Here is a 16,130-nt window from a genome sequence, read left to right on the forward strand (position 1 = left end):
CGTCCGCAGAATTCTCCAGCACCTTCGAGAGAACCAGCTCTTTGTGAAGGCTGAGAAATGTGAATTTCATTGAAATACCGTCTCCTTCCTGGGGTGTGTAATTTCAGGCGGTTCCATTCAGATGGACCAACGGCAGGTCAAGGCGGTGGTTGAAAGGCCCCAACCCTCGACTCGTCGGGAGTTGCAACGCTTCTTGGGCTTCACTAACCTCTATCACCGCTTCATCAGAAAATACAGTACACTGTCTGTACCCCTCACTGCTCTTACCTCATCGGCTGTCAGATACTCCTGATCCCCTGCTGCTGAAAAAGCATTCTCTGACCTGAAGGAACGTTTCACCTCTGCCCTCATCCTGACTCAACCCGACACCGACTGGCAGTTCATTGTGGAGGTGGATGCGTCTGACATTAGTGTAGGAGCTGTTCTCTCTCAGCGTTCGGCCATGGATGAGAAGGTACCCCCCTGCGCCACCTTCTCTCGCCACCTCACTCCCACGGAGCGGAATTGCGATGTTGGAAACCGGGAGCTGCTGGCTGTGAAGCTAGCTCTGGAGGAGTGGAGGCATTGGCTGGAGGGAGAAAAGATGCCATTCTTAGTCTGGACTGATCACAAGAATCTGGAATATATCTGTACTGCCAAGCATCTTAACTCCTGTCAAGCTCATTGGTTCCTGTTTTCCTCAAGATTCAACTTTACCCTGTCCTTCCGCCCAGGTTCCAAGAATGGAAAACCTGATGTCCTCTCCTGAAGATTTCCCTCCCCTGAGACCCCTGAGGTACCCAATGTCATCCTCCCTGCTCACTGTCTCATGGATGCAGTGCAATGGGACATTGAAGCCATGGTGCAAACTGCTCAACAGAGCGAGGCAGCCCCTCGTCAATGTCCCACTAACCGTGTTTATGTTCCCAGCTCTGTCCGCTCACAGGTATTGCAGTGGGGTCATTCTTCCAAGCATACTCAGGCCTTCATCAGTCAGTGGTTCTAGTGGCCCTCCATGGGGGATGACATCCACAACTTTGTCTCAGCCTGCTCGGTCTGTGCTCAAGTCAAGAACTTTAACTGGTCACCTGCTGGTCTGTTACAACCCCTGTCTATCCCCAAGAGACCCTGGTCCCACATTGCCCTGGATCTTGTCACCGGTCTTCCCCCATCAGATGGAAACACCACCATCCTCACAGTAGTTGATCATTTCTCCAAGTCTGTACACTTCATTCCTTTAAATAAACTCCCCTCGGCCGAAGAAACAGCCAAGTTACTAGTACTGCATGTTTTTAAATTACATGGGTTACCTGTAGATGTTGTGTCAGACAGAGGCTTTCAATTCACATCCAACTTCTGGAGGGCATTCTGTAATCTTCTGGGTGCCTCTGAGCCTGTCTTCAGGATTCCACCCACAGACCAATGGCCAGACCAAATGGGCCAACCAACAGCTAGAGAGTATTGCAGAGTCTGATCTCCCAGAAACCCTCTGCGTGGAGTCAGCGGCTACCCTGGGCCGAGTATGCCATAAACTCTCATTCATCCTCATTCACCAGTCTGTCCCCCTTTGAGTGCTGCCTTGGCTACCAACCTCCACTGTTTCCTGCCCAGGAGAAGGAGGTTGGCATTCCATCTACCGAGGCATTCAACAGCCGTTGTCAGCGGACGTGGAGGTAGACTTGCTCTGCTCTTCTCCGTGCCTCTGCTAGGGTCAAGCTGACCGTCATCGCTCCAAGGTCCCACGTTACTGCCAGGGACAGCATGTGTGGCTTTCAACCCGAGACCTGCCCCTCAAGCTGGATTCCTGCCAGCTCGCCCCTCACTTCATCAGCCCCTTTCCCATTGCTTAAGTCATCAGCCCTGCTGCCGTCCGTCTCAAGCCCCCCTCCACTCTCCGCCACATTCATCCCCCCTTCCATGTGTCCCACATCAAGCCTTTCATGATCCAGCCCCGTGTCCTGTCCCCAAACACCACCCCCTCCCCCCCAACCCACGACTCATCAATGGGTCAGAGGCCTTCATGGTGCATTGACTGATTTGTCGCTGGGGCCGTGGCCTCCAGAACCTTGTGGACTGGGAGGGCTACAGTCCTGAGGAGAGGTGCTGGGTCCCCACCTGTAACATCCTGGAACCCTCTCTTGTTAGGGCTTTCATCACCAGCACTCAGCTCTACCTGCTGTCATTCCGGGAGGCATCCGCAGACGGGGTGGGGGGTGGGTGGGGAGGGTGTTACTGTCGGTAACTCCAGATGAACTTTATCTTTTTGTGCATTTTCCCCCAACTGTCAGTCTGTGGTTTTGTATTGCCATGTGCTCCCGTCCCTGCTCCTGCTCTACTCCGGCCCCTGTATTACTGAGTACTGCGTCTCTCATGTTTCTCGTTATTACCTGTATTGCTGCTACCTGTGACTCATTGTGCTCCACCTATCATCTGCCTCTCTGTTTATTGCTCAGTGTATTTCAGTCCTGTGTTTTCAGCTGTTTGTTGCCAGATTGTGCCAGTGAGTTTTCCTGAACCTTTCCAGCATTACAGCCTTACAGCCTTTCCAGTCCTCCCCATGCACCTTGGGGATCTCGGCTGGAGGGTGCTGCACAAAGCGGTGCCCTGCAATAAGTTCTTTAGTCTGTACACGGATCTCCCAGCCGCGTGTCACTTCTGCGGGCTGGAGGAGACCGTGTACCATATGTACGTGGAGTGTGTGAGGCTGCAGCCCCTTTTCGCGTATTTGCGTGGGCTGCTTCTCGCCTTCTGGTTGCATTTCAGTCCCACCCTATTCATATATGGTCATCCAGTAAGGAGGGGGGCACAGAGGGATGAGGATGTCCTTGTCAACTTGCTCCTGGGGCTGGCGAAAATTGCCATCCGTGGCTCCTGGAAAAGGGTGGCAGGAGGTTCTCCCCGGGCGGACTGCCTGGCTATGTTTAGGGGGTATGTTCGTGCCCGGGTGAACATTGAAAAGGAATACGCACAGTCCACGGCGACCGTAGAGGTGTTCCGGGACTGTTGGGCTCCGCGGGGTGTAAATGCCATCATTGATGAGGATGGCAATATATTGGTTTAACATGTATTGTGTGTTTGTAGTGTAGTAATATGTTAGTCACTGGTTTTGTAAATATTGTATAGCACCGACATTTGTAATAAAGAATTTTATTTAATTAAAAAAAAAGGAGAAAAGGGAAAGTTTACTCAACCTATCCTCATAAGGCATGCTCTCCAACCCAGGTAACATCCTTGTAAATCTCCTCTGCACTCTCAATAGTGTCCACATCCTGCCTGGTGTAATGAGATGATCAGAACTGAACACAGTACTCCAAGTGGGGTCAAACTAAGGTCTTGTATAGCTGTAACATTACCTCATGGTTCTTGAACTCATTCCCATGGTTGATGAAGGCCAACACACCATTTGCCTTCTTAACAACACTGTCAACCTGCACAGCAGCTTTGAGTATCTTATAGATACAGACCTGAAGATCTTGCTGATCCTCCACATTGCCAAGTGTCTTACCATTAATATTATATTCTGTCTTCAAATTTGAAGTACCGAAATGAACCACTTCACTCTTATCTGGGTTGAGCTGCATCTGTCACTTCTCAGACCAGTTCTGCATCCGATTGATGGTTCGTATTCTGCAGAGAAAATAATATAACCTCTGACAACCCTCCAGACTATCCACAACACCCCCTATTTTTTTTGTGCCATCTGCAAACTTACTAACCCACCCTTCTATTTTCTCATTGAGGTCATTTATAAAAATCATAAAGGGGGGTGCCCGGAGCAGATTGCCGTGAAACACCATTTGCCTTCTGATGGCAAGCCAATTCTGGATCCACAAAGCAAGCTCTTCTTAGATCCCAGGCCTCATTACTTTCTGAATGAGCCTCGTATGGCGAACCTTCTCAAATGCCTTACTGAAATCCATATACACTACACTCACCGCTCTACCTTCATCCTCAAAGAATTCAATCAGGCTCATAAGGGATGACCTGCCCTTGACAAAGCCATCCATAATCAAATTATGTCTCTCCAAATGCTCATAAATCCTGCCTCTCAGGATCGTTTCCAACAACTTGCCCACACTGAAGTAAGCCTTATTGGTCTATAATTTCCTGGCTTATCTCTACTCTGTTTCTTGAACAAGGAAGCAACGTTTGCAAACTTCCAATCCTCTGGTACTTCTCCTGTCCCCATTGATGATGCAAAGATCATTGCCAGAGGCTCAACAATCTCTTCCCTCGCTTCCACAGTATCCTGGGGTATACCCTGTCTGGTCCCAGTGACTTATCTAACTTTCAAAACCTTTCAAAAGCTCCTGCACATCCTCTTTCTTAATAACTATACAGTCAAATGTGTCAGTCTGCTACAAGTCATCCCCACGATTGCCAAGGTCCTTTTCACTGGTGAACACTGAAGCAAAGTATTCATTAAGTACCTCCATTACCTCCTCCAGCTCCATGTGCATGTTTCCACTCTTGCTCCTGATCGGTCCTATTCTGACCGGGCTCATCTGCTTGCTCTTCACATACTTGTAGAATGCCTTGGGGTTTTCCTTAATCCTCCTCGTCATGGCCCCTTCTAGCTCTCCTAATTTAATTCTAGAGCTCCTTCCTGGCACACTTGTAATTTTCTAGTGCTCCACCAGTACCTAGTTTCTTGAACCTTTCATAAGCTTTTCTTTCAGAAGATTCAGAGCAGCTGATATTTCCAGAGAGAGAAGAGAAATAATGCCAGGGTCAATTTCAAATATGCCAGCCTGCTATCAGTTATACTACCTCTCTCTCAGTAGGACAGGGTAATTGCTTCTGCAGTAACACCTAATGGAAGCCTCCAGAGTTGACCCAAGTCGTGTCTGTGGAGTGGATGGAAGGGCAACTCGATAAACTAGAGATGCTGTCGCTTTACTGCAAACTGCAAGTTGCAAGTTATCTTCACACCTAAACACCTCAGCCTTCAGCAGCAACCCATCCCTCTTCAAATAAACAAATAGATATTCAACAACTCTTTATGTATAAACTTTTCTCGGGCTTCCAGCCAGGTTCTGGTACAGGAAGCCCAAGAAGAGTTCATTTGCCATATACACTGGGAAAGTAGTAGACCCTTTTTCTCTTTGTGTATTTAGCCGTTTTTGAGGTGAACCCTGGCAATGGGATCACAAACATCCTGCAGTGGTTGGTTGTCCGTTGTGTCCAATAACAACAGAAGACCTGTGGGGAGAGTTCTTAAAGTGGAAAAGCTGTTGCACTGGGGCAGTTCCACTTTCTTGACCTCTGAAGTCCGTGTCCAGTGGTTCAAGTGGTCATCACAGACTGGGGGCTTCCTTGGTTGCAGTAGATGGCCATGACTTATCTGTGCCCTGTTACCTGCTTCACTCTCCATGAAGCGTTACAGAATTTCCTTCCTAGCCATTGGAGCTCACTGTCCACCAGAGCTGACTTCACATGCTTGGATAGGCATGTCCCTATCTCTCCGGGGTACGAGGCCCACTGGCTTCTCTCTCCTGGTTTAGCCCACCTGTAGAAACAGTGTACCGGGGTGTGGCCACTGTCGCATGCAGACAACTACTTTGTGAGACCTGAGTGTCTGGTGGTGTCCAAAGGTGACAGCGCTGCTCCAGAAAGGTCATGACAAGTCCTCTCACCAGAGGTGCAATCACTGAACACCCCACACACCCAGAAATACCCTAAACACCACTCTTAAATGGAACAGGAGCATTTGTTTGATGGGCAACCTGAGGTCAGCATCTTCCCTGCAATTTTATCTCTTACGAGATCTACAGAGCGTCTCTGTGTAACACACTTCAGAATCCTGGCCCCTCCTCATTCCTGTCCCTCACGATAAGATTACTGTTGCCACCTGTGGCTCAGCAGGTAGTGTGACTACCTCATGGTACCAGCTACCCAGGCTCAGCCCTGTCCTGCAGTGCTGTCTGTGTGGAGTCCGTATGATCGTCCAGTGACTGCTGGAGTTTCCGCTCCCACATCCCAAAAAAGAGCATAGCGGTAGATTAACTCGTCACTGTAAATTGCCCTGTGGGAGCGAGGTGAGAAAGGAATCTGGGTGGAGCTGGCAGGCATGTATGGGAGGCACAATGCACTGAAATAACTGGGGAAACAGGGTTAATGGGCTTGCTCAAAGAGCTGGCAAATACAGAATGGGCCAAATGGCCTCCTTCCACAATGTGAGAAAATGTAAGATGTATTTTATGTTCCTTCTTTGTAACCCAAATCTCTGCAGAATCTTTAATGCAGGTAGATACACTTTATTGCCATTGCAGAAAGAAGCTGCCATATACAAAATGAAATAAATTGCAATGTTCACACATTCTCTCCATTGGAATCGCAGTCACAAGGATCAAACTCATTCCCTTTACAAACCACCCGATCAGACTCAGTTCCACTCTGAGTAACATTCTGGCATTTGTGATTTAAGTGTGAGTTTTACGTGTTAATGAGTCTTAACAGGAGAAGAAACTTCCTCCAATTTCATAAAAGTGAATCACGGCCAGGGAAGGGCAGTCACTATAACAATGCAGGCAACACAGCACAACAGGACTTCAAAAACAACTGAGTGTTAATGGCCAAATAAACCTGTTCAGGAGCTGTTTCTTGAGTGATGAATATTGGTCAGAACCCAGGGATATCTGGCTTTCTCCTTTGTGAAATCGAGCAGTGTGATCCTTCATGTTGTACTGAAGGGGAGTGTGGGCCTTGGTTTCCCTTTTCACCCACACCAGCCTCTCCTCTCCTCTCCTCTCCCCTCCCACCCTCTGTGGTGCTGCACTCAGCTCACAGTCTGGGACACTGAGGACAGAGCCCTGTGTAATTGCCTGTCACGCACCTCATCCATGTAATTATCCGGGGGCGGGGGGATGAGACTGGTGTTGATCCATTCATTGTAAGAGAACATGTTGTGTTGCTGGTACTTTGCACATGGATAATGTCATATCACGATTGTATTCACTATGTATGAACTGTATGTATAAGGTATGGGGTTAAAAGTGCAAACTTACCAAGTACTTCAAACCAGCACTCTCTGGTAACCTTGGGACAGGAGTGAAGGGTCCCTGGGGGTGAAGGGGGGGGGGTCGGAGTTGGAAGAGCAACAGTGTGAATCCCACACTGGGATTGAGGGAGTCCCAGGGTGACTGGGACAGGAGTGAGGGGTCCCTGGGGGTGAAGGGGGGGTTGGAGTTGGAAGAGCCTCAGTGTGATGGGGTGGGATTCAGGGAGTGCCAGGGTGACTGGGGCAGGAGTGAGGAGTCCCTGGGTGGGTAGGGGGGAGTGACGTTGCAAGAGCCTCGGTGAATGGGGTGGGAGCGAGGGAACCTCAGGGTGGCAGGTGTAATGGGGTGGGAGCAAGGGAACCTCAGGGTGGCAGGTGTAATGGGGTGGGAGTCCCAGGGTGAGAGTTACAGGAGGGACGGAGTTGCAGGGCTTCTCAGAGGTAACATCTGGGTTGGAATCCTGGCAGCTCTGAGAAAGAAACAGATCTGATGTCAGGTCCATTAACCTCCTGCCACGAAATACCAACTGATCTTTGCCCTTCCCTACCGGGTAAAGCTGAGTTACCCTTACTGCCATTCACTGGGACAGGGTGTCGACTCTCAGCAGGTGATCCATTAATTTACTCTTCAATGTAAATGTTAAAGCAAGTTCGTGGAATGGTGATCATTACTGAACATAATAATCAGTACAATATAGATTAGAATTGACACCTGTACGGATATAAAATTTCTTGTAAATGTTCTATATCCTGCAGAAATACATGCAGCTGCCACCAATCGTAATAAACCACTTTTTTTTAAAAAAGCAATGCCTTTTCCTAAAATTGCTCAAGTAAGTCAGAGAGTATATCATTGTGAGAAAAGGTAACTGCTATGCTTTAGTTAGTGTAATATAATTTTCATCTTCTAGTACATCGGTTGCACTTTCTAATTCCACTCTGCTCAAGATGGGAAGCTCAAAGAGTTGATTGTCGAAGTAAAAAACAAAGGGTTTTGGCCAAAGACTTTGACTTTATTTCCCTCCATAGATGTGACCTGACTCGCTAAGTTCCTCTGGCATTTTGCATGTGCTGCACAAAGGTGTCCACCTGCTTATGATTGACAAGGAAACCAACCTATAAGGAGAATGCCGATAAAGATGGCAAAATTTCAACCAGATATTCCGACAACTGAAGGATACGTTTGCAAATTACAGTAGTAGGTGATTTTTGTAACTAATGTGTACAAGTTGAACATTGAAATCATTAACATCCACAAAATGCAGGAGGAACAGATTCTAAGGAAAAGAGTACAGTAGAAGTTTCAGGCCGATACCCTTCATCATGACTGGAGGGAAAAAGGTTGAGGAGTAGATTTAAAAGATGGGCAGAGGGGAGGGAGAAACACAAGGTGATGGGTGAAACCTGAAGGGGGAGGGGAGAAATAAACAGCTGGGAAGTTGACTGGTGAAAGAGATACGGGGCTGGAGTGATGATGGTGCTAAACAGAGACTCCTATGTTTGCATCCATGGAAACAGCTCTATTTCTATCTTTGATATCTTTTTTTCCCTTTTCAAGGTTCTTTTGAAGACCTTGACCCGGAGTTACACTCTGACTTTGGTTCTTTGCGGGAATGGGACCTGTCCTCAGGGCCTCATGACCGGCCGCTTTTTGATATCCCAAGGATGTGGCCTGGAAGACTAGCACTCCTTCAGGGTGTGGTATTTTCGTTGCTCTGGAGACATGCTCGTTCTAGGCCGGTGCTCCTGACTGAGGCTTCGCGGGAGAACACGGAACATCGGGGGGAGCGGGTTAGCTGCCGTGGGCAGTGTGTCCAGAAATCCGAGCCTTTCTAGGGCTGATTCTCTGGGCGCAGAGCTTGGAAAAAATGACACAACAGACTTTTAACATCGTAAGTCAGTGAGTTGTTTGTTACGTCTCCGCTCTCGCTGTGAAATGGGGGCATTTCTTTCTCCCTTATTAGGGAGAGAGAGAGCGCCTGTGGTGTGTCGAATTACTGGGTGAATGAATAGTTTTGGGGTACTGCAAGTCTGTGTCTTTATTGACGCTTGCTGTACGCTTGAGTGCTCGGTGGAAGGTGCTGATGCTACTTGTGGGTGGGGTTGCGGAGGAGTTTGTTGCCTTGATGCTGCTTTGCGTGGGAGGGGAGGGGTAGCTGGGGGAGGGGGTGCTGGGGTTCTAACATTTAATGTCATTCATTCTTTGGGACACTCCTCTGATTTTGTGGATGTTTGTGAAACAAAAAGCGTTTCAGGATATATATTGTGTATATTTCTGTGATATTAAATGTACTTATTGAGAAGGAGGAATGTAATAGAAGAGAACAGAAGGTCATGGAAGAAAGAAAAGGGAGAGGAGCACCAGAGGGAGACAATGGGTAGACAAGGAGATAAGGTGAGAGAGGGAAAAGGAGATGGGGAATGCTGAAGTGGGGGGGTGGGGGAACATTACCAGAAGTTTGAGAAACCGATGTTCATGCCATCAGGTTGGGGACTACCCATTCGGAATACAAGGTGTTGTTCCTCAAGCCTGAGTGTGGCCCCATCGCAATAGTAGAGGAGGCTGGGGATAGACATATCGGAATGGGAATGGGAAATGGAATTAAAATAGGTGGCCACTGGGAGATCCCACTTATTCTGGCAGATGGAGAGTAGGTGCATGGCAAAGCGATATCCCAGTCCATGCTGGGTCTCACTGATATACAAGAGGCCATACCAGCAGCACCGGACGCAGTAAATGACCCCAACAGACTCACAGGTGAAGTGTCGCCTCACCTGGAGTGACTGTTTGGGACCTGTGGGAGGAGCTGTATGGGCAGGTGCAGCACTTGTCCCACTTGCAAGGACAGGTGCCAGGAGGGAGATCAGAGAGGAGAGACGAATGGACGAGGGAGTCTTGTAGGGAGTGATGCCTGCAGAAAGCAGAAAGTAGGGGTGGGAGGGTGGGAAAAATATGCTCAGTGGCGTTATTGGCTTTGATTGTCCCATTGTGGCTCAACAATTGAACACCTGAATAACTCTTTAGGTCAACAAATCACTACTAGGCACATCTTCAAGTGCAAAATGCACGTCACACATGCAAAGAGAAATCAGAGATATTGGTTCTGATTTTTATGGCAAGTTGAAATAATAAATGCTGCTCTTAATTAAAGTTAATAATCAGCGGGGTCTTTTCCAGCAAATGCAGTTTCATTTCCATTTCTTCTTTACTTATCTGATGTATAATTTGAACTTTGCTCTTTGGATGGTAGTTTTATGGTGCAGTACCACAAGAATATAAAAAACCCTGCAAAGATTCAAGAAGAAAATAGCATTGAGATATTAAACTTATTTCAGAATTTGTCCACATTTATTGAAAATGCTTGTAATTTTAGTTCTGATAAAATGAGTCATATCAAATGTACCCTCTGGTGACCATTAATTTAAAAAAACCTTTCAGTTCAATCGTCTCATTTTTAAAATAAGTAATTGAAACATTAACAAGTTAATAAAACAGCAGAAATATTTCAAGATTTGTTACCATTGTATAGCCGTTAATTTATAATTGCCACAACATACCTGGTAAATCTCTCACTAACCTTGCAGGGAGTTTAAGATGCAAAACAGGTACGTTTGAACCACGTACACTGGTCCATGTGAAATCAACGGCAAAGCCCATGTGATGCCCAGCAAATAACTGAGGCCGAGGACAGTCCACAGATCCTTCCACACAGATCTTGACACAGAATAGATTCCTTTTCTCATCTGAACTAACTTGACACAGACGGTGATTAGCATTGTCAGGTTCCAAAGCCATATCATGCCAAAAAAGCCACAGTTTGTAACATAATGCACTTTATCATTTGTTATCCAGCACCTGTGTGAAAATATATAAACTATGAAGTATTCAATTTGCAGATTTTGTCTGGAAATAATTTCCCATTACATCCAGTGTTCTGATCCACTGCCTAACAAGCTCCAACACTCTGGAGAAATGTTTTAACACTATGAGGTCTCTGAACATAGAACACAGACCAGCACAGAAACAGACCCTTTGTTCCACAATGCCTGTATCAGCCCCAATGTCAAATTAGATTAATCCCATTCCACTGCATGAGGAATATATCCCTCTACTCCTTGTATGATCATGTGCCTGTCTAAATGCCTCCAAAATCTTACCACCTTATCTACTTCTACCTCCTCCCATGGCAGTACGTTCCAGGCACCTTCTACTCCCTGTGTCTAAAGCCTTTCCTGGGAAACATCCATGAGACTTTCTTCCCCACATCTTAAACCTATGCCCTCTAATGTTAGACATTTCTACACCAGGAAAAAGGTTTTCATTATCTACTGTACCTGTATCTCCATAATTTTATTTACTTCTATCAGGTTACCCCTCAAACCCTGAGGCTCCAGAGAAAATAATTCCAGTTTGTTCAACCCCTTCTGAGAGTTAATATTCTGTAACCCATGTTACATCCTGGAGTACGTCTTTGCACCCTCTGCAAAGACTCCACATCTTTCCTGTAATGGGGCAATCAGAACGGTGCACCATTCTCCAAATGTGGCCGAACCAAGGTTTTATACAACTGCACACATGACTTCCCAAGTTTTATTCCTCGCACTTCCTTCAAACAAAAGGGGTAGCCATGGGCACTCGCATGACTCCCAGTTATGGTATGCCTGCCTGTCTGTCGGTTACGTGAAACAGTCTGTGTTCCAAACCTTCAGTGACCGTCCCGCACTTTTCCATGCTACATTGACGACTGCATTGGTGCTGCTTCCTGCACCTGTGCTGAACTTGTCTATTTCATCCAGTTTGCTCCAAATTTCACCGTGCCCTCAAATTCACCCGGTCCATTTCCGACACTTCCCTTCCCCTTCTCAATCTCACTGTCTCTATCTTTGGAGACAGCTTATCCACCGATCTCAATTCTAAACTAACGGACCCTCACAGCTACCTGGACTGTACCTCGTTATACCCTGCTACTTGAAAAACGCCATCCCCATCTCTCAATTCCTGTCTCTGCCGCATCTGCTCTCAGAACAAGGCATTTCATTCTAGAATGAAGGAGATGTCCTCCTTTTTCAACGAAAGTGATTTCCCTTCCTCCACCATCAATGCTGCCCTCATTCGCATCTCTTCCATTTCACCCATGTTTGCTCTTACCCGATCCTTCTGCCACCCTACCAGGAATAGGGTTCCTCTTGTCCTCACCTACCACCCCACGAGCCTGCATGTCCAGCACATAATTCTCCGAAACTTCTGCCATCTCCAACTGGATCCCACCACCAAACACATTTTTCCCTCCCCACCCCCACCGCCACTTTCTGCTTTCCACAGGGATCACTCCCTATGTGACTCCCTTGTCCATCATCCTTCCCCACTGACCTCCCTTCTGGCACTGGCAAGCAGAACAAGTGCTACACCTGCCTCTACACCTCCTCCCTCACTACCATACAGGGCTCAAACAGTCCTTCCAGGTGAGGCAACACTTCACCCGTGAGTCTGTTGGCGGTATATAGTGTTTGGTGCTCCTGGTGTGGCCTCCTGTACATTGGCGAGGCCCAACGTAGATTAGGAGATCGCTTCGCCGAGCATCTAGACTCCGTCCGCCAGAACAAGTGGGATCACCCAGTGGCCACCCATTATAATTCCCCTTCCCATTCCAATATGCCCATACATCGCCTCTTCCAGTGTCGTGATAGGGTGTTGGAGGAACAACAGCTTATATTCCATTTGGGTAGCCTCCAACCTGATGGCATGAAGATTGATTTCTCAGACTTCCATTAATGACTGACCCTCCCCCACCACTTCACCATTTCCCGTTCCCTTTTCCCTCTCTCATGTTGTCTCCTTGCTCACTCATTGCGTCCCTCTGGTGCTCCCCCACTTTCTTCTTTTTTCCATGGACCTCTGTCTCTTTCACCAATCAACTTCCTAGCTCTTTGCTTCATCCGTCCCTCCCCAAGTTTCAACTATCACCTGGTGTTTCTCTTTCCCCTCCTCCCAACTTTCAGATCTACTGCTCAGCAATTTTTCTCCAGTGGTGTTGAAGAGTTTCGACCCGAAATGCTGACTGTGCTTTTTTCCTTAGGTGCAGCCTGTTCTGCTGAGTTCCTCCAGCATTTTGTGTGTGTTGCTCAGATTTCCAGCATCTGCAGATTTTCTCTTGTTTGTTCCAAATTTTTATGTTCAGTGCCCTGACCAATCACTGCAAAGTGATATCTAGCCCAAAAATGCATCTTGAACAGAAAAAGCTTTAACTTAATCCTTTCCTTATGTTTCAGGTCCATCATTTGTGACAGGGGTGGGGAGGGAAGACAATTAGTTTATTGAAGTGAGTTCATGGAAAGTTGATAAGTAACCTCCTCCGATAACATGCCACATACTGTTCCGCATCTAAGTCACTGCAACCATTTATCTCCTTTGTTCACGGAAAGGAAATGGCAAACATGGTATGATGTTTCTCCATCTAATACTGAGTTACTGAAGAATAAACTCTAACTCTATCCAAAGGATATTGATGCTTTACCGGCCTACTGGTCACCCTCCAATGTCTCTCCATGATAAAAACTGCCCGTGGGATGTTTGATTGTTGGGGACAACATAGCTAATCTGAAACAACAGGAATTCTGCAGATGCTGGAAATTCAAGCAACACACATCAAAGTTGCTGGTGAACGCAGCAGGCCAAGTAGCATCTATAGGAAGAGGCGCAGTCAACGTTTCAGGCCGAGACCCTTCGTCAGGACTAACTGAAGGAAGAGTGAGGAAGGGATTTGAAAGCTGGAGGGGGAGGGGGAGATGCAAAATGATAGGAGAAGACAGGAGGGGGAGGGATGGAGCCGAGAGCTGGACAGGTGATAGGCAAAAGGGGATACGAGAGGATCATGGGACAGGAGGTCCGGTAAGAAAGACGGGGGGGCGGGGGTGACCCAGAGGATGGGCAAGAGGTATATTCAGAGGGACAGAGGGAGAAAAAGGAGAGTGAGAGAAAGAATGTGTGCTTAAAAATGAGTACCAGATGGGTTACGAGGGGGAGGTGGGGCCTAGCGGAAGTTAGAGAAGTCAATGTTCATGCCATCAGGTTGGAGGCTACCCAGACGGAATATAAGGTGTTGTTCCTCCAACCTGAGTGTGGCTTCATCTTTACAGTAGAGGAGGCCAAATCTGAATAGCTAATCTGAACCTGTTTCCCACCATCTAATGCCCAATGTCAGCTGGCTCAGAACCTCAGAGCACCCTTGCCTGTTTGGCTCGATGCACATCTAGCTCAGCTGAAATTCTAGTCACAGACTGAGCAATGGAGATAAATATCAACATTATTGCTGTTGGCATGGTTAACAAGACCTACATGGAAACAGAGCTGTGAATGTCCTGCGTTTTGATTTGAAACCATCCATAATTGTTCTTGTCCACTGCAATGCACAAAGACACCACCACAGCAGGGATGCCTGTCAATAGAAGAAAATGACACATATTCATCCTGTTGTCGTCACTTATAATTCACTATGTATGCTGTTGAGAATATTAAGCTGTAATTGCTTTATCGATTGGAGGTTTGGCATTGTGATGAATTATTTTCCAATTATTGCATTCAATCCATGTCCAGGAATAGCAGATGAAAGATGAAGAAGAATGAGTTTTAAAAATCATACTTTAAATGTATTGTTGATTCTGCACCAAACTTTGCAATTGGATTATTCTTGCAGATTCCCCAGTGAGAGTCATAATTCAGCCCTGGTTACTGTTGAATCATGGGCTGTTACGTGATGCAGACCACAATCTCAACAAAAATGGATTAGATGTGCCCAAAAGTTCTTGTCCAATCTTGGATCAATTTCAAATACCTGGAAGCAGGGTCATTAATATAGAAATGGGTGATGACGTGTCTGATCACACAATTACTGAGCCAAGATCATGGAATTCCTATGGTAGAAGATTTATATCCTGGAAGAAGGCTGATGAACTGAAGATCTTCTTCAGTTCTGCCTCTGTTGTAATGGGAATGTGCACCAAATAGACATCTCTCCCTTCACTATCTTTGCAGTAGGGTAAATAGAAAAATGTTAGAACCTGCAGTGAAGATGTTAGGGAAAAACTGTAGGGCGGGAGAGGGAGGCAGGGGGCGAGGGAGGGTGCGAGGGGAGGAGGGAGAGTGGGGAGGGGAGAGGTGGAGAGTTAGATAAATAAGAATCTCCACAAAGCAGTTTCAGAATCTCAGGAGGGAGAGAAAAAATATTGACATGAGTGGGAAGCAACTGAAACACAGAACCCAAGGCAAGAATATGGTCGGATGACAGCAGGCAATGATGTCAATCAGCTTTCCTCTCTGAACATTGCACTATTACCAGTAATGATACAATGATAGGAAACAAAATGCAGAACAAGAGAATGAAGGACTAATGTTTGGAGCAACTCAGTAGCAAGTAGCACCTTTCATGAAATGAAGTTAGTTAGGGCTTATAATTTTATAACTGACACCAGCTCCAGAAATGGGAGATATGTAGGTCTCATGATGGTGCTGTGTTTAGGAGTACCAATGCCCAATTGGCATCAGGCACCTGTCCATCTGGTAATATTTAGGAAAAAATATTCTACTGGATCAACTAATGTCCAATGTGTAAAGCACCGAGTGTTCAAGAGAAAGTGAAATAAATGACCTGACACTCACCCCAACCCATCAAAGCGAGCTTTTGTATGTAGCGTTTGACATAGATGTTGAACACTTTGATCAGCATCAAGTAGAGATGAAGTCCTTCAATTACCATCCATGTTATAGTGCACAGTAATGAATAGTGAAGGAACACAGCGATCGTCTTACAGAGACCATCAACCATCAACTTACTAATCCACTCATTGGTCAGGAAATTCATATTCAGTAGAAAGCAAGCAATGCAGAGGTTAATGTGGATCTGGGTGGTGTGATCACCTTTATTCTTCCTAAAACAAAGAGACAACCAGGTACCAACATTGTGAACTACAGTCATACTTCAAGAACCTTTCTGATCCTACAGAGATAATATCACATGGAAACAGACAATTCAGCTTTACACAACCATTTTAGTCATTTTCAAAGGGCTTGGCGATTGTCAGAACAAGAGGGAAATTACTGTGGGAATGGTGGTGGAATGGAGAACCAGGATTCAGAACTGTGTTTACAGAAGGG

At 46.6% G+C, this 16,130-nt stretch overlaps 1 protein-coding gene across 1 annotated transcript in view; it reads right to left on the minus strand.

The window, feature by feature from the left end:
- Positions 1 to 8,659: 8,659 nt before the first annotated feature.
- Positions 8,660 to 16,130, minus strand: part of LOC134356594 (adhesion G-protein coupled receptor G2-like) — a 36,050-nt gene continuing 28,579 nt past the window's right edge. The window contains exons 4-8 of the mRNA XM_063067554.1: positions 15,636 to 15,904; positions 14,316 to 14,415; positions 10,558 to 10,655; positions 10,190 to 10,265; positions 8,660 to 8,837 (exon numbers count right to left, since the gene is read on the minus strand). Of these exons, the coding sequence (XP_062923624.1) occupies positions 8,660 to 8,837; positions 10,190 to 10,265; positions 10,558 to 10,655; positions 14,316 to 14,415; positions 15,636 to 15,904 (721 nt within the window). The remainder of the gene's footprint in view (positions 8,838 to 10,189; positions 10,266 to 10,557; positions 10,656 to 14,315; positions 14,416 to 15,635; positions 15,905 to 16,130) is intronic.

The sequence above is a fragment of the Mobula hypostoma genome, chromosome 14, assembly GCF_963921235.1.
Source record: "Mobula hypostoma chromosome 14, sMobHyp1.1, whole genome shotgun sequence".
Taxonomy (NCBI): Eukaryota; Metazoa; Chordata; class Chondrichthyes; order Myliobatiformes; family Myliobatidae; genus Mobula; species Mobula hypostoma.